The 21,274-nt window shown below is 40.2% G+C and overlaps 2 protein-coding genes across 2 annotated transcripts; one reads left to right on the top strand and one right to left on the bottom strand.

Annotated features, from left to right (window-relative positions):
• Positions 1–683: 683 nt before the first annotated feature.
• Positions 684–11,672, top strand: LOC124133981. Its single transcript, XM_046498589.2, has 4 exons — positions 684–950; positions 4,558–4,671; positions 5,520–5,764; positions 7,181–11,672. Exons 1-4 carry the CDS (start codon positions 789–791, stop codon positions 9,567–9,569), a joined length of 2,910 nt encoding a protein of 969 aa, XP_046354545.2. The 5' UTR covers positions 684–788; the 3' UTR covers positions 9,570–11,672.
• Positions 11,673–18,450: 6,778 nt separating this feature from the next.
• On the bottom strand, positions 18,451–21,265 carry LOC124133980. Its single transcript, XM_046498588.2, has one exon. It carries the CDS (start codon positions 20,804–20,806, stop codon positions 19,433–19,435), a length of 1,374 nt encoding a protein of 457 aa, XP_046354544.2. The 5' UTR covers positions 20,807–21,265; the 3' UTR covers positions 18,451–19,432.
• Between the last annotated feature and the right edge of the window lie 9 nt (positions 21,266–21,274).

Here is a 21,274-nt window from a genome sequence, read left to right as displayed (position 1 = left end):
ATTTCACTGTGATGTTTTCACCGTTGGTAAGGCAGCCCTAGGCAGGTACTTTGTATTTAGTTGTTCTTAACTTCTTATCATTTCAAATAATTACTTTGAAAATATCGATGGAGATAATTCAGGTGTCTAAAAAATAGATATTCAATTATTCATATTATTGAAAATGAATAGGCAAGCCAATTTGAAGACGTTTTAGCTGGAGTATGTAATTTCGTAACCGAAACGAGTTCGAACCCCTAAAGAATTCGTAACACTGGTAATTTCGTAACCTTAAAAATAAGAAACTAATTCGTAACCATATCTCAAATTGCAAACAATTCGTTTATTTTAGTTTATAATCACGCAATCATTGCATCCGCATTCACTATAACATTCACCCAAAGCGAATAACTTTGCAATCAACTTGACACTATTTCCGCCAGTTCTTTGAATCAGCGTATTCTTAAAACTTTCGACTGTCATTGGTTAATGACGTAAACGTCTGGAGTGCTCATTCCACTTATGGATCCTAGTTTTTAATTTTAATTATGAACGTTAATGCTTAATAACGTAAAATATAGTACTATATAGCATTTCATGTATTATAAAACAAACAAATATAATGGAACGGTATTAATGCATATGATATTATGTTAAGTTTTCTAAAATCGCTGCGATACTTTTATCGACCAAGGGCGGACAACTCTCCCTGTTGTTACAGTAAACATGATCGAGGACCGGAATCGCTGAGAAAAGTTTTCTGTCGGTGGAATATAGATGATGGAAATGAAAACTCAATATTTTGAATAATGGCAGCAATGTTTCAAGAGATCAGACCATCAATCGAAACTTTGGAAGCGGATATTCAGCCATCCATTGAAACTGTCTGCCCAGTGGAAGGCTGTGACAAAACATTCAAGAATTCATCACATCTGAGTCTCCACAAAGCTAAAGTCCATGGAATTGAAGTGGTGAGTAGTTTCGCCGTAATTCATCAGTGATCAAAACTGATATTTGTACATGATGACAAACACTCCATTATGCTGTTGGATTCTGGTACATGTCATTACAGTGTCAAGTTTTTCACTCCCTGAGACTGAGAGGGAGCACCTTAAATATACGGAAAGACTCACGCCCGTATCGCCATTCCAAAAGTTATTAATGTGTGCATTGCTGCTCAATCCATTTACTTATAGTTTGAGGGGAGGTATCAAAGTCTTACCAAATATACCACACCACAACTTCTTGTGAGCACAATCTCTTCCGTAGGTCACATGTCGGCAACAATGCAGTTTACCGGGCGCAGCCCGAGCTCTACCATCCGCTCAATTACCGCGCTATAGTGCCACCGCTGTCTCGTTATACCGTTACCGTGCCTCACGCTCTGGTGACTCTCGCTTCACGATCCAACACCCGTTTTCGGTCTTAGGGAAACTTACACATCTTTACAATCAAACACCCATTCTCGGTCTTAGGGAAACTTACACATCTTTACGATCCAACACCCGTTCTAGGTCTTAGGGAAACTTACACAACTTTACGATCCAACACCCGTTTTTCGGTCTTAGGGAAACTTACACGTCTTTACAATCCAACACCCGTTTTCGGTCTTAGGGAAACTTACACGTCTTTACGATCCAAAACCCCTTTTAGGTCATTAGGTCATTTAAGACAAGCAACCAGTTTTTATGGAATCCGTCGGTAGAAAACTTGCGTCCTTGCATTGTCAGCCCAACAACAACGTATATTATAAACAGACTGAGCTACATCACACTGTTAAATGGAAACAGCACTGCAACTATCCGTCATCAAGCCAGCACCATTTTAATCAGCCTGCATAATCACCAGATACCTATTAGCATCTGCAACCAAACAAACTCGGCTTCAGACCAGCGAGGGGGATTGCCCTTGAATCCTCCCATGCGATTGGATGATGCTTACTGAAACCTTTTACCTTGCAAATTTGTTTGCGTTTGTAAATGTGTACATGGTGTATGTACAGTTATGTAGTTTAGTATAAAGCAAATATGTATACATATTAATTTTGCAACAATGAAGTTCAGTTCATATACTCAAAACAGCAACAACCCTTATCAATAATGAATTAAGTTGAAACAGAAAAATAAAATATATTGAACATGTTGAACATAAAAAGTGCTTTCGTAAACTAGCACTTCCTATAAAATGTGCCGTCGCAGTCTATATTTAGTAAACAAATTTTCAAAACTCTCTCAACATCGCTCAGTTTATTCAATGACATTGCGTGCAGAGATGATAGATCACTGAGAGGAGCTCATGCACACTCAACAACCCCAGCAACTCTGTTGCTAGGCTGACATCACAGGATATTGTTTCGCCAGTGTGTTTTGCAACAAAATTTCACAAATTACGTCTTAGGGTATTGTGACATGTTTGTAAAGATTTGTGGTGTTGAATTCTAAAGGTAACCCTGACAGTCGTTAAGGGGCCTAACATTCAAGACAAAACCCTGCATCGCGGGCGCTTCATAAACTTCATAAATAAATTCCAGTGGCAATTTTAGGTGCTACATTCCTCAGATATTTTAACAGCACCCAGATAAAAATTGAAACTTAAATTTTGGTCCCTTTCACCCAGTGAAAAAATATTTATCTACGTACCTGTCATGTTTGTATTCTACATTTGGCTATGTTTTTATGCGTTAAAGGGACAGGACGTCAACTGTTCTGAAGCTTTATAGCTTTACACATCAGAGTGACGGTACTACTAGCTCTCCGTAGGGCTTTGATGACAGGACGTTGAGGATGAATACGGAAATGGAAATAGTTTTGTTAATCTAAATGTGTAGACTCGTCCAAAATGAAACACATGAAAAACACATGAATGGACTGTGTAAGATGTGACGATGTGACAGAGGTACTCGGCTGGCCACAAGGAACTCTGGGTAGGAGAGTGATTGGCTTGGTACAACCGAGGCATATTTGATTTGTAAACTAGGCTTTGATAAACACTATCTCCTAATCTACATGATCTAATCAAGCTGGCATTAAGTATTTTGTGACTCAACTGTAAGAAAGCAACTCATGCTTCCTCCAATGTCCTCTCCAGTTTGCCTCTATTAAAAAAACAAGACTGAAGCCAGTTCACTCTGCATAGCGCTTGTGTTGTCAGCTTCACTGTGCAGAGCTTTATTGTTTTGGTTTGAGAACTGAATCAGGCAAGTGACATCACACTCAGCAATTATTTCATGCATGATTTTAAAACACACAGAACTGTTGACATACTGTCCCTTTAAATCCTTTAAAACAACATTTGTCACTCTATCACTGAAGTTGACATATTCAGTGCATGCACCACTAATTATCTGTTTCGTTTCAGACTTGTCAGTGGTATGAGAAATAGCATCCTAAATTCGCCACTGGAATCCAGATATATTCATAAGGCTCCTATTCTCACCAAGGGGTGGGGTCTTGTCTTGACTGTTGGACACCTTCTCAACTAGTTTTCTAAACATCATAAAGCTACAGCATTTCTAACATGTATGACGTGGAGTAGGTCCTTGAAATTGCATCTTCCAAGGCAAGGGCCGCCTCAGTGGTCTTGTGGTAGAGCGTCCGCCCGGAGAGCAGAAGGTCCGGGGTTCGATCCCCGGCCGCGTCATACCAAAAGACGTTAAAAGATGGTACTTGTTGTTACCCTGTCTGGCGCTCGACATTAAGGGGCTAAAACAAGGACTGGTCGGCTCGGAGTCAGTATACTGTGTCTGAGTGGGGTATTCATGTTAAACTGCGGCATGGTATCTCAGTGGGCTAGCACTAGAAATCGGCATCAGTCCGGACTAGTACAAGCAGCCACAGACACACACGTGCATGCACGTCGCTATATAAGTGCAATAATCTTGGACGCGACGTTAAACCCAATTTCACCTCACCTCCAAGGCAAGGGAGTTAACTGACTGTAAAAGTCCAGTTTCTGGATTTGTGGGCTCGATCGTAGCGGCACCAGTGGCAATTATGAATTATGTCCCTTCTATGTCCCTCCTATTGACCTATCAGACTCCACCTCTCATATCTCTTGCATTTGCTTCAAACAAAATGGCAGTGCCCAGTCAAGACAATCTGATTGATAATCAAAATCCATGTTGTACTAAAACAGGTCTTTCTTTGCGAAGTTCATCAAATCACGTGACCACCACATCATAAACATGAAAAGATTTGGAAATATCTGCTGACGCTGAGATGGCGGTATACATGCTTTACAAATCCTGCAATCAACCGAAATCGGCAAGGGAGTTTACGAACCGGATGTTGAATTCATTACGCGATTTTGATTGGACCATGTATAGACTCGTTAGTCCCAGACATAATTCCATAATTCCAGCCTAGTTCGGCAAGGGTGGCAACTGGACTTTAATAATCATTTATCTTCCTTTCCCCCGGAAGATTTGAAATTGTCACTGTCAGACATTACAATTACAGCCAGGTTATTTATACAGTGATTTGGATTTTAGACAGCAAGGCCATGATAACTATGAAGACGACATTATTTGATTACATGTTGACTGAATCTGAATGTGACCATGTACTTGAACTATTACAGGATAAGTTGAAGTCTAAAGGAAACGGTGGAATACCTTGTCACTATCACTGCCCAGTATTCGGCTGCTACTACCTTAGAGAGAGACACTTTGCCAACTACAAACTCCTCAAAAAGGTAAGCCCAGGAGAATTTCAATTTACTGCAAAAAATGTTCCTGGGGTGTTCAAATACCATATTTCCTACTTGCCCAGGGACAAGTCACTTTAAAACTCTACTTGCACAGCCAGATTTTCAATTTGCTCTGTTGAATCAGAGAAAAGAAGGAAACTAATTTTGATAATAAGACTTCATTCACTGAAGCAACAGCTAACGGGAGATGTTAAGAATAGAAAAGTGACGAGTCAGGTACTTCATCTGACTGTTGACAAACACACGATGCATCTTCTAAGTTTTAAAGTTAATACTTCTGTTTTTTATACTTGCCCGAGGCGACTAAATTATATTTTCCCACTTGCCCGGGACTTTATTTTCATGGGTCGGGCAAGTCAGGCATACTAATTGAACACCCTGACGCTATAATAGAATTAAAAGTTATTTGAAAAGAATGGCAAAGGTAAAATTTATTATGTAACATGAAATTGAGATGATTTCAATTGTAAACAATATTTGATTAAATGCAATTTTAAGTCACATGACATGCGTTACAAAACATACAATCCGACATATTTCCATCTGAAAATGTACCGGGTAATGAGTTTATAATAAGACAGATCTTTGAAAGGCATTTAGAAGTGATTCACATTCGGAAGAGAATTTATCGATGTCAACTTCTTTATTATGAGGAACACAACGTTTTGGAGTATATGCTTACTCCTTCATCAGGTGAATGATGAAGGAGTAGGCATATACTCTGAAACGTTGTGTTCCTCATAATAAAGAAGTTGACATCCATATATTCTCTTCCCAATAAGACAGATGCGTTAACATTTGGCTTAAATATGTTATCATGTATACATCTACAGCACTATGGAAGCATTCATGGAGGCAAGAAGTTCACCTGCTCCAAATGCCAGAAAGCGTTTGGCTTTGACCATGCCAGGAAGCGTCACGAAGGCACCTGTGGTGTGATATATAAGTGTCACACGTGTGATTGCCCCTACACCACAAAGGAAGCTCTAATGATGCACTGTACTCGCAAGCTACATGAACTTCCAGATTCTGTCAAGGAAACAATGAGAAAGTTTAACTCAGAAAAGTCCAAAAACATGTGAGTAGACAGACTTGCTGCAATGTTTGCATGTCAAATTTCTTAAAATGGAAATGACTGAAGAATTTATGAAAATTTGGTATTATTTCCAATCTGTTGGTTTTAGATTTGTAGAAATGAAGTATGAATGAAAATACTTGATATTTCCATAAGCTGGGTTTGCTGAAGACCAAGCATGCCATTTACAGGGGTCGATTTAACTGCTGGCCTGTTGGTCCGTGGCCAGTTAAAATTACAAAGGGCTTGCTGTAGCGTAAAGTTTTTAGCCTGTCTGCTTGTCAAAATTTCACCCCTTCTCCGTGTATGTTTAATTTTTTAATTGGATCATCTCAATAGAATGACAACTGATGCCACTTTAATACGTCGTGTTACAACTTCTTTATTTGCTCATAAATAAGCATGAAATGGGGCAAAGGGAAGCCAAGATTTAATCTCAGAGTGCAGAAAAATACGTTAAGGGTGAGGAGTTCTAAAATTTTCAGAGCCCTGCTAGGTGGCTACGTGACCTCAGGTTCGGCCACTTCGCAGCCTCCACCATTTAGTTGTAGGCCATCTTAGAGAAGGGCCAGTAACTTTGAATGGGAGCAAGCCCTGCTGGATACATAGAAACTTGTTCTTAAATCTACCCCTGCCTTTACACCAGTTCACTTGTTTACTGCCTGCATAGGTATGATCAGCTACATTTCTGACAGTTGATCAATAAGTAGCCATGTTAGAATGCAGCAGTTCCTAGGTTACAAAACAAGACATTTCACCTGTAAGAACCATTTCCTGTAGACTACTAAACAGAAGTTGGAGAACACCCGATTCTTTCATATTACTATAGTTAATCTGTCTTTAGCCAGTACAGCCTTCTGCAGTAGAACTTGATGACCCGATTAAGAATCAGATGTTTTTTAAATTCTTTTGAGAAGCATATTGCATTTGAAAACTTTTGTATGTTATTTCTTTTCTTACTTCTTACCTCTTACTTACTACTAACTTAAAAATGTTGACAATATTGATAAAAGATTTACATATGATGCAAAATATCTTTTGTAACAAATAAACAATAGCCATTATTTTCACCTAATAATTGTTCATTTTCACAGAGATCAATAGTCGAGCTCCTTCCTTGACGTTTCCAAGGCTGATGACAGGGAAATGATTAAGCTGTTGACAAAAAATTTAAACCAGTACGAATTTCAGCAGTGAACCTGACATTTGTTCTTGCTCAGAGAGTGATAAAATACAAAGAGCCTCTAAAATTCAAGTAGCTCTAAGAATACATTTAATATTAGCAAAATGGATTCAGGCAATCAGGCTAGTGTGTATTTCTATCCCAGGCCTTCATATTTTCACACCTTTGTTTGTTTTGTGTTTTGTGTGATTGTTAACATGATGACAGTAGCAGCTGACACTCTATTCCTTTTCCAGATGTCGTAAACAGACAAAGCCTGACCCCCCAGCGAACAAATCCAACTCCTGTCCCCAGCCCTGCGTGATCTTCGTGTCTCAGATGGACCCCCAGGTCAATACTGCCCCTGGGCCACTACGCCAGATCCTGCCCAAACCCATGATTAAAACAGTCATTCCCATGACAAGAGTCACTGTCAATTCCAATAAGATATCCGTGGAAAAGTTTGACTTCCCTGCCAAACAGACCGCTGAAATACAGACGGACATCTATGGCGTCAGTAACCCCCTAGAACAGAGAGCTGTGGTTAAGGATCCATCCAATCTCCATTTGTCAAAAAATGTTGCCATGGCTACCACAGCAACACAGGTTTCACTTGGCAAATCTCACGTGATTGTTCCATCTCATTCTTTGGTGACATCATCGACAGGGATGCAGACAAATCTCAGCATCCTGTCTACTAAGAAACGACATTGTTCCATTGCCGAAACTCAGACTCCAGGTGATTTAATTCTTAAGTCAGCCATGGCAAGTGCAGATATTCCTTTCCACGATCTCAGGGGTGGCGATAAAGGTCAAAGATCACCTAGGGCAAGGGGTAAAGCTCCAAGGCGGCGCAGCTTGAAGACCTCGGAGGTTCAAACCAGGGAGACATATCCACCACGGAAGAAGAAGAGACGCCGGAATTCTGGCAGACAAATGGTTGCGGCTGAGTGCAATACAGACAACATTGGCCCCCTGCTTCCACCAGCGCTCCCTGCTGCCAGAACTGAGCAAATGTCCACTCAGACCCAGAAAAGTTTCTTAGAAGAGTTTGGTCACTACAGACAGCAACCGGTACAGAACTCAGAAACACAGACAAGCTTGTCCACGTTGTTTAAGAATATGAGAGAGAGCTTACTTATGGAAGAGAATCCGGCCATTTTGTCAGATCTTGGATTAACATTCAGTGATGCTCAAGAACAGTCTGTGGTTGACACTGGATGTGGGCCAGGAACATCTGTGATTGACACTGGATGTGGGCCAGGAACATATATGATTGACACAGGATGTGGACCAAGAACATCTGTGGTTGACACAGGATGTGGACCAAGAACATCTGTGGTTGACACTGGATGTGGGCCAGAAACATCTGTGATTGACACTGGATGTGGACCAAGAACATCTGTGGTTGACACTGGATGTGGGCCAGGAACATCTGTGATTGACACTGGATGTGGACCAAGAATATCTGTGATTGACACTGGATGTGGACCAAGAACATCTTTGGTTAAGTCTGGATGTGGGCCAGGAATGTCTTTGGTTAATTCCAGTGACCAAAGAATGCTGATGGTTGACACAGGCTGTGACCCTGGAATTCAAATGGTTGACACCGGGTGTGGTTCAGGAACGTCCATGGTTGACACCGGGTGTGGCTCAGGAACGTCCATGGTTGATGCTACCTGTGGAACAGATGCCTTCAACAGGACTTCAGTTCCATGTCAAGGTACATTCACACAGACAAATGCGGAACCAGAAGTAGATTTCCTCTCAGTTTCGACTCCCTGTTTCCTGGAGCTTCTAGAAGGAGATGCATCACCAGCACCTACTGCAGGACTCTCATCAGCTGTGTGCTCAGACACACATCAGACGAGGTCACTCGGATCAAACTCACAGTTCCATAGAGACAAAATCGGTCAGACATCTATTGAAGGCTCTGATGACAATGCTGACCGAAGACTCTCAGAGAGTCCTTTGCATCAGAGGAATACTCATCATGGCATTCCAATGACCCCTCCTAAACACATGAACACAAGCACTACAGACACAGATCCTTACACCTCATCCTATTCCTCCTCCTCCTCCTCCACTGTTTTTGGCCGCCATATCACCCTGGGTCAATCCACAAAGGAGGTCGAGTCTTTAAATGTTTGGAATCCTTGCTTGGCATCTACTGCTGCCAAACATATACACACTCAGACCATGTTGCCAAGGTCTGTGGATTTCGGTGCCCAGACTCCTGCTGCTCAATCTCAGACTTTAGACTTTCTCGACTCCCATGATAATCCTCATATGGAAGGTCAAGGTCCAATGTTGTCATCAAGTGCGAGCACAGATATGCACACGCAAACAGCCGACGATCTTCTCGACTTCCTCATGACGAATATGGAGACACAAACAGACGATCTGTTCATATCTGGCCTTGGCTTATCAGACATTGAGACTCAGACACCGGCAGAGAATGATTCGCTGGATACTCTTGTGACAACGGAGACGCAGACCAATATGCAGTCATTGGTCCACGAGGAGAATGATCTCACGCTCTTCACCGACATGCAGACTCAGACCCAGTTTAATGTCGTGGAATTCAGTTCAAATGATCTCACAGACTCTCATACTCAGACAAATTTTGAACTTTTTAGCTTGTGATATGTTGGCAGTGTGTAACTTACAGCTTCTTTAGCCCAGTGATCAGAGAGATTGCTTGTCACATCGACACCAAGGCACTCCTTGGTCTACTTGGATAGTGTTTGTGTCATGACTGATACTGTTTGTGACAAGACCGATAGTGTTTGTGACATGACCCATAGTGTTTGTGTCATGACTGATACTGTTTGTGACATGACCGATACTGTTTGTGATGTGACCAATACTGTTTGTGTCTTGACTGATACCATTTGTCAAATGAAAGAAAAGAGCAAAATTCTAGGTAGAAATTATGAACTTATTTGAATAAAAATTTCTAAAAAAATAACCTTTAGCCAGATTTAACACATTACACTTTTAATCTTCAAATTTGATAGATGTTGACATTACACACAAGAGGGGGTGTGACAATGGCCTTTTTGACCCACTGGTAATATCAAATTTTAAAGTTACAGATAAGCTCTCATTTGACGATTTCAGTAATCTGCTGACCATATGGCCACAAAGGGCCTTTATCATGTTTATCATCCAAAACTGGCTTGGGTGACAAGACCAATACTGTTAGATATTGTAGATATTGCTGCAATGAAATTGCATCACAATGCTTTGCTGACCATTGTGACGTCATTGGTTACCATGATGTCACAATCAAATGTCATCACTAATGGCTCTGCTACTGAAGCTGTTAGCAGTACTTTTACATCCATTACACTTTCAAAAATTTTGATCAAAAACTTGGTCCAAGAAAACCTTTTTTTGGTCCAGGTTGGGCTGTTTACACTCATCAAAGATTTTGACTGTCCGTCAAAGATTTGGCGGGAATTTTCTTGCCAAGATGGATGCTTCTGACGAAGAATGTTTTGCTGTTGTCATATGTATTTTGTGTATTGCCATGTTGAGAAGGTGGCGTTGGGGGTAGGCAAAGGCATATTTGGTCCCGAGAATGGCTGCTTGTTGTTGAACAAAATCAATTAATTCTTCCAACATCTCGTCAGTCCAAAATAGTTGGCTCATTTTGACTTGACTCTAGGCACTTCCGGTTGAAAAGGGGTAAATGTTCCTTGCATTCTGATTGGCTAAATCTAATCAACGGCATGGTTTGACGAGAAATAGGATCGGTTTCTATTCCATCAAAGTCCGTCAAAAACTTTGTCAATCCTTTTTGGCAGCATCTCACACTATCAAAAACTTTGTCAAAATGGACTTTGACCAAGTTTTTAATCAAAGTTTTTGATAGTGTAACAGGGCTTAAGACGTTGCTTATTACTGTCCAGAAACTGAAAAAGTTGGAAGAATGTTGTTGGATGATAAATAAAATCTCACCCTCGTGTCTTTTGATAAAAGACACTCGGGTGAGATTCTCTCTGTTTACCATACCTTGTCCGTTTAGAATGTGTGGAGTTTGTAATACTGGTCATGACCAAGTCTGTGTAACTCAGTGTTACCTTTTTCCCCATTGCTCATCTTGATTAGCTGTGTGCAATACTTTCATGACCTGAAATATTTAATCTTATTTTGTGATCTTATTTATTGAATATTATGCAACGGTTTTATATATTTACCTGCTCATGTATGTGATCATCTTTCAAGGGATTGAATTGCTGTTGACAGTATGAATTGCACAAATATCAACTTTGGTCGTTTTTACATAGCCAGTAGTCACTGTTGTCTCAAAGTTGCCAGGATAAAAGCCACTAGAAAACTGACGCAGTACTGTTATTTCTTTAGGTTACCAGCCTATACACTTTCTTAGCCACGAGAAAAATGATGCTGTACTGTTACTTATTTAGTTAACCAGCCTATACACTTTCTTAGCCACCATAAAACTGATGCTGTACTGGTATTTATTTAGTTAACTAGCCTATACAATTCCTTAGCCACTAGAAAACTGATGCTGTAATGCTATTTATTTAGTTAACTAGCCTATACAATTCCTTAGCCACCAGTAAACTGATGCTGTACTGGTATTTATGAAGTTAACCAGCTTATACAATTCCTTAGCCACCAGAAAGCTGATGCTGTAATGCTATTTATTTAGTAAAGACTCATTGTTATAGTTTTTGTTCTCTATCTTTTTGTTACCTGAAATAAAATTATTTACTTGAATTAATTTTGTGGAATGATTCTTTCAAGAATGTTTTTTCATTTATGTCTGCATGTTGAGGTAAATGTATGTTCAATCAAACTTACATTTCTGAATAATGAATAGATAGAAGTTTTATTTGTTTGTTTGTGCGTTGGTTAACGCCGCACTCAGCAATATTCCGGCTATATGACCGTGACATGTAAATAATCTAATCTGGACCAGACAGCCCAGTGATTGACATCATGAGCATGGATTGGGATTGTTTTGTGTGGAAAAAATGAGGTACTGCAGACATTTGGTGAAAAGATGGAAAAATCGCAAAAACACAAACACGTGAGAGCCAGGCGCCAAAACACACCAACATGATATGCACATGCAACATCCCTTGTTGGGCTATAAAAATGTTGGGTTTTCATTTGCATGCCATCACAATCTTACAGCAAGTGAACGGCGAAAACATGCCACGACTGACGGAAGCCCAATACCATCGGCCGACTGCATACAGGTGAATCATCTTTGGCCGTAGCACCAAGTAGCACCAAGCACCATTACAAGACTGTGCAACCGTTATCAGACACAGGACAACACGGATCCGGTCGAGCATGTGTCACCACTAGAGCACAGGACGGATTCATACGGCTACGTCACTTGTGTGAAAGACCCACCTTGGGCCACTTCTTCAACTACGACCCGCCTCCGTGGTCTTATGGTAGAGCGTCCGCCCGGAGAGCGGAAGGTCCGAGGTTCGATTCCCAGCCACGTCATACCAAAAGACGTTAAAAGATGGTACTTGTTGTTACCCTGTCTGGCGCTCGGCATTAAGGGGCTAAAACAAGGACTGGTCGGCTCGGAGTCAGTATACTGTGTCTGAGTGGGGTATTCATGTTAAACTGCGGCATGGTATCTCAGTGTGCTAGCACTATAAATCGGCATCAGTCCGTTTTAGTACAAGCAGACACACACACACACATACACGTGCATGCACGTCGCTATATAAGTGCAATAATCTTGGACGCAACGTTAAACCCCATTTCACCTCACCTCTTCAACTACGACAATACCAGGATTGTGTAGGATATCGGCCAAGAGCGTTTTCGTGCTGAAGGTATATGTGCTACATAACCAGTTTGAGGGGTAGTTTTGATGGACCTGCATCGTCGGCTGCGACATCAACGGTGTCAAGGTCACAGAGTATGGCCACAACTGCGATCGAGACAAGTTTGGTTTAGTGATGAGTCACGTTTTATGCTTCACTGTGCGGATGGGAGATGTGTTTACAGGCATCGCCAGAAATGTTATTGACAAAATTGCATACAGTAAGTGGACAGATTTGGCGATGGTAGTGTGACGAGGTAGTGCAAGGGAATTTAACGGCATAACGTCACACGAATGAGCTTCTTCGGCCACACGTCCTTCCCATTATGCAACAAGTGAACATCATTTTCTAGCAAGACAATTCCCAACATCACACAGCAAGACTGATAACAGCCTTTTTGAGGAATCACAACATCCAGGTTCTGCCATGGCCCTCCAGATTCAAACCTACAATCAAACATTTATGTGATGTCTAAACACTTCCAATTCAGACATATTTGTGCTGAGGCAGTGAAGTTGCAAATGTCTAAACACTTCCAATTCAAACATATTTCTCTTGAAGCATTGACATTCCAAATGTCCAATTCATCTTGTGGAACCAAACTGTTAAAACAACCAAGAAACGATGGTGTGTATGATGTAACATTTTATTCTATATTTTGTATGTAAAGGATTGGTGTATCAAACTCAAATCAGGATAAACATGATAAAATCAACAGCTCTGAATAATATATGAATAATATGAATATAATATCTTTACAATACTGCACTTCATATTGAGCAGGGAACATAATGCTGGACTATTATCAACATACTGAAATATGATTCATAATGTAATATGTGCACCATAGGTATTGACTACATGTATTAGTAATCCTACAGAAACATTGCAATCTTCACTGTCATCCTACAGGGGGCCCAGTCGTCTAAGGCGTCGCAGAGTTGTGTCCCTTGGACACTCCAGAAACCAATGATTGTGGGTTCAAATCCGGGTTCGCCCCGATTATGTTTCTAGGTTTGTCAGCACCATACCCGTGCTCATGGGTTTCACCGAGGTGGTAAACGTCTGAGACCTGCATCACTTAGGGCTTTCCTCCCACATTTAGCTGACACGCCATGATTTAACTGGAATTCTGTTAAAAGCGGCTTTAAACCCAACTCACTCACTCTTACCATGGGAGGTAACCCTAACATGATATACAGGTAAAGCCTTAAGGTGTCAAAATGACTGATTTTAGAGGTATTTGGGAAGTCTTTTTCAAATGACTGGGACTTGGGCAAGTCTTTGACCCAAGCTGACTTTCTTACACGTAGATAAAAAAAAGTAAAAAAACATGCTGTAACAAACTCATCTTGGGACACAGATTTGCTCATATTTAGATTTTCTCTTGATAATAAGAGCTCCCTTTTTCTAATTTTGAGAGCGCCCTGGGCGCTTATTACGTCGAATACGGTACTACTTTGAAATCCATTAAGGTATGTGTACTTGAATCACAAAATAATTTATAGTTTTATACAAATCAGCTCATCGGCAAGTCCTTTTTTGCACAAATATGTGTTAATGTTAATTCCATACTGTTAATACTGACTGTATAAAGTGAATAAATGAACATAAAAAATAAAAATCTCTGAACATAGACAAACAAAACTTTAAATGTATTGCTGTCCAGACTTGTCCTCAAACAATTGGAAGAAAACTGGTCTCTCAGTTTGTATCACATATAAACAGCCTTCAGCTTCAATGTTTACATTTATGACAAACTTTGTTCTCAGGTGGAATATAAATACAACATATACTACTCAAAATAAGTTAAGGAACACCCACAATTGGAAGGCTGTGAGTTGCAATACCCACAGCTATGTCAGATTAACATAGTCATATGAAAACGTTGGGTGTTATTTATCTTCTTTTGAGTAGTATAAACATTATTCAGTTATCAGGCATTCATTAATCATGTATTGCAAGGCATTCCCAGTTAGGAGTGTGAACACAAGATATAAAAAGTTGTATAATTCTTCAGTGATGCACCAAGGCTTCAAGATGATGGATAGCAACTGTTACGGGTTACTGTGACCCCAGGTATTTGCGTATTAATACAATGCTTTGTAAACCACCCCCTCTGTGATATACACATGTAGTGGCAAATGACTTTCAGCCATGCTTGTCATCAGAAACACACACACATCATAAGGGAACATCGGGCAGTCCCCACTGTATTCCACCATCGCAGAATATTTTGCTGTAAGCTATTCCTTCCATGAAAAATGCCTTCCACCAGTCAAACAGGTGCAAAACTACAAAATTCACGAAAATAAGCTTAAAAGTTTGCAAAATTGAGTGCAAAATTTATCCAAATATTGTGGCAAAATTTAGAAAAATTGATCACAGAAGTTTTATTTTTTTTGCCATGGAATACAGCAGGGACTGATTAGGCTACAGCTTCTTAAGCATGATGTTGTTTGTTTATTGTTTAACACAGCAATATTCCAGCTATATGACAGCAGTCTGTAAATAATCAAGTCTGAACCAGAGGATCCAGTGGTTGACATCATGAACATCGAGCCACGCAATTGGGATACGATGACATGCATAAACCAAGTCATTGAGCCTGACGACCCGATCCTGTTAGTGCCTCTTACGACATGCATAGTGGCCTTTTACGGCAAGCATGGGTTGCTGACGACCTATTCTACCCCTGATCTTCACACGTCCTTAGCATCTAGGCACTGCATCAACGTATGGAGATTACGGTAATAAAAGTAGTCCCTGAAAAATGACCTCATTTGCATATCAGATGGTGATACCAAGTTTAACAGACTTGTTTACCACATGGATAACCTATCTACTATATAATAATGAGGGTGATCGTAAAAAAAAAACCTATCTCAGTCAGCTCTAAAACAGTGGTTTTTGAATGACAATAATCAAAACTTCCTCAATCTCCTTACATATTTATTGAGTAACGTCCCCATTTAAAGCTGCTTGACTTCGAAACCTTCTTGTGTAATGTTATGGACCCCCTACGTTAAAGTGTTCCCCAGTTTGGAAGCATATGGACTTCAGTTCGAGTAAGGGCCTTGGTGCATCCCTGATTCTTCTTCTACTGAGTGAGGCACATACAGGGTTTCACTAGAGTGAAAGGCAGAGTGGGTATGTATAAATAGAGGCACTAGCTTCCTATATGGATAGAATGGTACACATGATAAATGAAGAATTCAACTGCAAAATATTATGTTACATAGCAAAAATGGAACTGGAATCCTGTTTCTATTGATATTGCTTGTGTTGTTTGTTGTTTATCACCACACTCAGCAATATTCCAGCTATATGACAGTCGGTAATAATCGTGTCTTGAGCAAACAATCCAGTGACTGACATTGGATACGATGGTATGCATCAACCAAGTCAGCGAGTCTGACCACCCGATCCCATTAGTTGCCTCTTATGACAAGCATGGGCACCTCTTACGGCAAGCATGGGTTGATGAAGACCAATTCTAACACAGGGGTGATATTGCTTGTGGCTCTCCTGTGAACCAGGCCACTCCTAACACTGGCACTACGGGCCTGTAGGAGCCAATTAGGGATGAGGGGGGAATATCAATAATTAAATAATTGCTTTGATTTCCTTCTTTCAAATTAGTGCTAATGAATAAACACTAATTTCTAAGCATCATTTGTTTCTCAATGTCAACAAAATGCATAATATCTACTCATTTCAGCAGACAAAACATGGTTTGGGAAGCCCAAAATATGTACTATCATGTTGCTGTAGCAAATAGTGTATTGTTCCTCTTCAAATGTATGTTAATAGATATTGAAGTCAGTGTTCACAGGTATTGTATCTTCTGAGTGTTAGCACAGTATGTAAAAATATACATGTCACATTATCAAATATGAAATGCTACTCTATTGTGAATACTCTTCATACAGATATGCCCTCAAACTCTATGTATATCACCAGTAGGGAATGCTTGTATGGTGCTTACACAATAACACGATCATCATTCTTGCCATGAAATACACCTAATGTTTGTCCTGTTACTTCTTTCCGAGGCAAGCGTGTCCACATGCCTATATCAAAGCCTATTTTCTACCCTTGCCATACCAAGGCCACTTTTCTTGGCTCGACCCTGGCGCCACCTCACGTAGATTATGAGTTGTGACCCTTGTTATGAAAACATGATATCCAATCAGATCACTGTTCTTATCTTGTATAGCTTCACAAAGATGGCGACTACCATAGGCGACGACCTAGTCGATCAGATAATGAAATCATTCGTGATTTCAACCCTGACACAAAAACATAGACAATTGTGAAGGGGGTTTAAACAATAAAAAAAGACATATTCGTGTCAACAAAGACAGCGGTAAATCACTTTCCCGTCATGGGTGTTGATTTTGTGAAACGTTCTCTGATTGGACTATTGATATGTGCGATAGTCCAGTCATATTTAGCACAGGAAAGTGGGCTTGATGTGGCAAGGGTGGAAACAAGACTTTGATAAAAAGGCTAGCGGACGCTCTTGCCCCGGGAAGATGGTCCTGTTATAGCATCACAGTTAATCATCAGTACAGGCTGCATCACATTACCAAATCCCCATTAAAACTGTTCATTATTGCAAGCTAAAATTCATCCATGTATATTCTACTCAGGCTGAATAATGGCTGTATTATTGGGTCATTCTTAAACCAATTTCATAAACAGCTTATAATACATATACACAAAAACCATCGATTTTCAACCGAGCAAAACAGTCTCTACTGGCAGTGAGCATAATATCCACACAAATGTTTTCAACATAACATGATTACCAGGACTTCCCGTATTGAAGCCCCGGGCCTAATTACGGAAAGTGTTATCTGAAATTAAGCCCAGGGCTTATTTTGGAAGCTAACGCTTTCTTACCTAAATAGGGGACCGCCTCCGTGGTCTAGTGGTAAAGCGTCCGCCCGGAGAGCGGAAGGTCCAGGGTTCGATCCCCGGCCGCATTATACCAAAAGACGTTAAAAGATGGTACTTGTTGTTACTCTGTCTGGCGCTCGGCATTAAGGGGCTAAAACAAGGACTGGTCGGCTCGGAGTCAGTATACTGTGTCTGAGTGGGGCATTCATGTTAAACTGCGGCATGGTATCTCAGTGGGCTAGCACTAGAAATCGGCATCAGTACGGTCTAGTACAAGCAGCCACACACACACGTGCATGCACGTCGCTATATAAGTGCAATAATCTTGGACGCGACGTTAAACCCAATTTCACCTCACCTAACTTTGAACCAGACATGCTGTTGAATGCACATTAGGATTTGCCTTGTGTAGTGCCTTGCCGCATATCAACTTTCGAAGACGAAGGGAGGAAGTTATTAACTTAAGGAAGATCACTCCAAAATAAATATCCGAAGTTAAGTTCATGGGCCTAAATACAGAACTATTTCCATTTTTAGGTCCATGAGTGTAATTACGCGTGGGCCTAAATAAGGGAAGTCCTGGTAGTATTTTTGCACACAGTCCTGTTGTAATGACTCCCTTGGAAGGCACTGATGAAAAGTGGCGACTCATCACAATGGACGTGATTGACTTGTAGCACAGGAGAAACAGATGATGAGGAACAAGATGAACAGCTGATGAATGCAACTTGACAATGTCATAAATGTCGGACTGAACAGGAACTGCGGTCGTCACACAAGAAAACACAACCGCCTTGAAATGTTCCTGCATCACAAGAGAGGAAGGCAATCTTTATAATTTCATGAACATGCATCTTAACATTTCAGACATTCATGAACATTGGGTATTCACATCATGAACATGGGGGCCTCCGTGATCATGGACATCCATCTTGAGTTCATGAACATTGGTCATTAACACATCATGAGAATGGGACCTCCATTATAATGAACATGCATTTTGAGTTCATGAACATTGGTCATGAACACATGAGCTTGGGGCCTCCATGAACATGCATCTTGAGATCATGTACATTGGTAATTAACACATCATGAACATGCATCTTCACATTCTTGACATCAAAACAAATGGACAGTCTCCACATCCATTATGATCATGAATATTGAGAAAGCCATAAACACTTGGCTGCATAGCATCATGAACACAATTAAAATCATCGCAACATTCTGAACATGAAACTTGAGGAAGAATGTCAATAATTTGCCATGAACTTGAAACTGAAAATGGAAAGGGTAACATACCAACACATAAAGCTTACACGATATCAGTGTCAAGTGGCTGCCTATATACTCAACTTAAGAAATAGAATTTCAAATTTAATCGTTTTTGTAGACTTGATTTAATCTGTGGCTTGAGACTTTTTGTACATACCAGTAGAAAAGAGTTTTACAAATGATGTTCATATGCCATACTTTTATACATGGAGGTCACTGATTACTGAGTACAGTATGGTTGGGATAACAGTACTCGTATTGTGGACCAGAGTAATGCAATGAACCAAAAGATAGATGTATATTAGCGTCCTACCATGTACATGATATAGATATATATTCTGAATACAGCTATCATGTCCTTTCTATCACAATTATTTATTTCAATGGAGATCCAGGAAATTCCTGACAATTTAGTTCATATTTTTCAACCACCCAACTTAAACCTGACTTGATGGCCTTAATCTTGTTAGATTATGACGATAAAGTAGTCAGGATTACGCATATCTAAAGGAATCTGAAATTTGTAACTGCAACTTCTAGTCTTCGCCCTGCAATCTCTGGCAAGTTCGGGTCATGGATGTTTCTACTTCTAGAATGGTGAGTACTCCTCTCTTGATCACTGAGACCAACATTATCTACAACCACTGACGTCACACCACGACTTCCAATTCTTTTTCCAAGTGGCAGTTTTGATGTTCCAAGGACGCTTGAACTCTCCTGTTTGCCTTTTATAATCTGACCAATGTATGCATTAGATGTTTCTGAAAGAGGCAAAATCCGAAGTCTATCAACATCAGCATCAGAATGATCTCCACTTTGTTTTCGGGGTTGATTGTCATTTTCGCAAGTATCACCGCCTCCACATTCTTGCTGTGTCTGTTCCGGGAATCTCACCAAATCTTCTTTCATTCGCTGCTGCGGTGTAATCTTTTCAAGTGGCCTTAAAGCATCCTGACGTCCAACTGGAGTGATGATGAAAGCACTCTGTGTATCATCTGAAGCTCTTGCGGAAGTGTCTCTCAATTTCGAGTTATGTTTCCCTTTCATTAAATTATAAGGAAACATTCTACTTTGCTCATCCTGGCTTTTCCTAAGCTGAGAATCCCTCTTAATTTCTTGGTCAAGTTCATCCAGACGGGACGATATGTTTTCTATATATAAATCACTAGCACTCTTCATCAAGCTGGAATATGCTGATGATGTTCTTCTCCTATGTCCTTCAGAATTGGTACTTTGGGATCTTTTAGTGTGATTACCTTGTGAATCACTCTCATCTGGAACTGACTTTCTACAGAAATCCTTTTTCAGCTGTCGTTTTATTTCCCTTTGCATGTACCTGGTCTTCAATGAAGGTGAGACTCTTTCTGCATTTTTCCTTCTCACAGTATACCAGTCTCTGTCCTCTTTGCAAAATTTATGCAACCGATACTGGCCATTATTCTGAACATATCTGTAGGTGACAGGTTCGACATTAGATTTCCACACAGCTCGTGTCTCATGTTCTTCCCTTTTCACATCAGCAATACTCTTAACTCCAGAGCTTGCAACTTTGTAATGTCCTGATTCCACATTTTTTCGCCGTTTTTTTTGTGTGTGATATTTTGGATTTGGGACGACGTCCTTCCATCCAGTCACTGATTCATCCCAATCATCTGAATAAATGTTATGCACTTTGTAACGTGGGTACAACCCATCTTCACTTGACTCCAGCAAAGCATCAAGTAAATTTACTTTGGATGAATTTACTTCCTGCTTTTTTCCTTCTTCATCGGGAATTACACAATGAGCGAAATGGTATTCTGAGTTTTGAAATTCATCATCATCATCATATTCGTCAGTATCCGTACCAGATTCAGTGACGGATTCCTGGTCCGACATTTCACAAATATATTTCAAACATTTGCATTGCAGTGAACTATCACGAACTTTTACCTGTCGTGGGTGCAGGCCAAAATATCACAGACAAAAACTGGCACAATCTTCGGTCGAAAACGTTTCATAACTGTAGTCCAAACAATACATGACATGATTCGTAATCGATACTGTTTCATGTCAAATGATTCCCAAAATGGCAATGGGAGAACATCATATTACACTGAAACATCATCTTCTTTTCGTTTTGACAGATGGAGTTTTGGTCGCCATTTTAGCTTCATATTCACCAAGGGCAACGGAGTAATAAGCTATAAAAGAACTGATTATTGTTACACTATGAACAACACCAGGTATGAAAATGACAATGCAATGAAATAAAAAACATTTTGATGCGAATATTGAAAAAAAAAGTGATACGAAATCAAAGAAATATGTCAGAACACGATGAGTGCGCATGTGCGTGCTTCTTTT

Source organism: Haliotis rufescens, unplaced genomic scaffold (genome assembly GCF_023055435.1).
Source record: "Haliotis rufescens isolate VD_foot unplaced genomic scaffold, xgHalRufe1.0.p SCAF_17, whole genome shotgun sequence".
Classification (NCBI taxonomy): domain Eukaryota; kingdom Metazoa; phylum Mollusca; class Gastropoda; order Lepetellida; family Haliotidae; genus Haliotis; species Haliotis rufescens.
Note: the sequence above shows the minus strand (reverse complement) of the source record. Positions and strands in the feature narration are given on the sequence as shown.

What these genes read in the sequence shown, in the direction of transcription:
- LOC124133981 (XM_046498589.2), top strand. Translation starts at nt 789, where the DNA reads ATGGCAGCAATGTTTCAAGAGATCAGACCATCAATCGAAACTTTGGAA. An exon ending in ACTACAAACTCCTCAAAAAG is followed by an intron (nt 4,672 to 5,519) that starts GTAAGCCCAGGA and finishes ATACATCTACAG; the next exon opens with CACTATGGAAGCATTCATGG. An exon ending in TCAGAAAAGTCCAAAAACAT is followed by an intron (nt 5,765 to 7,180) that starts GTGAGTAGACAG and finishes TTCCTTTTCCAG; the next exon opens with ATGTCGTAAACAGACAAAGC.
- LOC124133980 (XM_046498588.2), bottom strand. Translation starts at nt 20,806, where the DNA reads ATGTCGGACCAGGAATCCGTCACTGAATCTGGTACGGATACTGACGAA.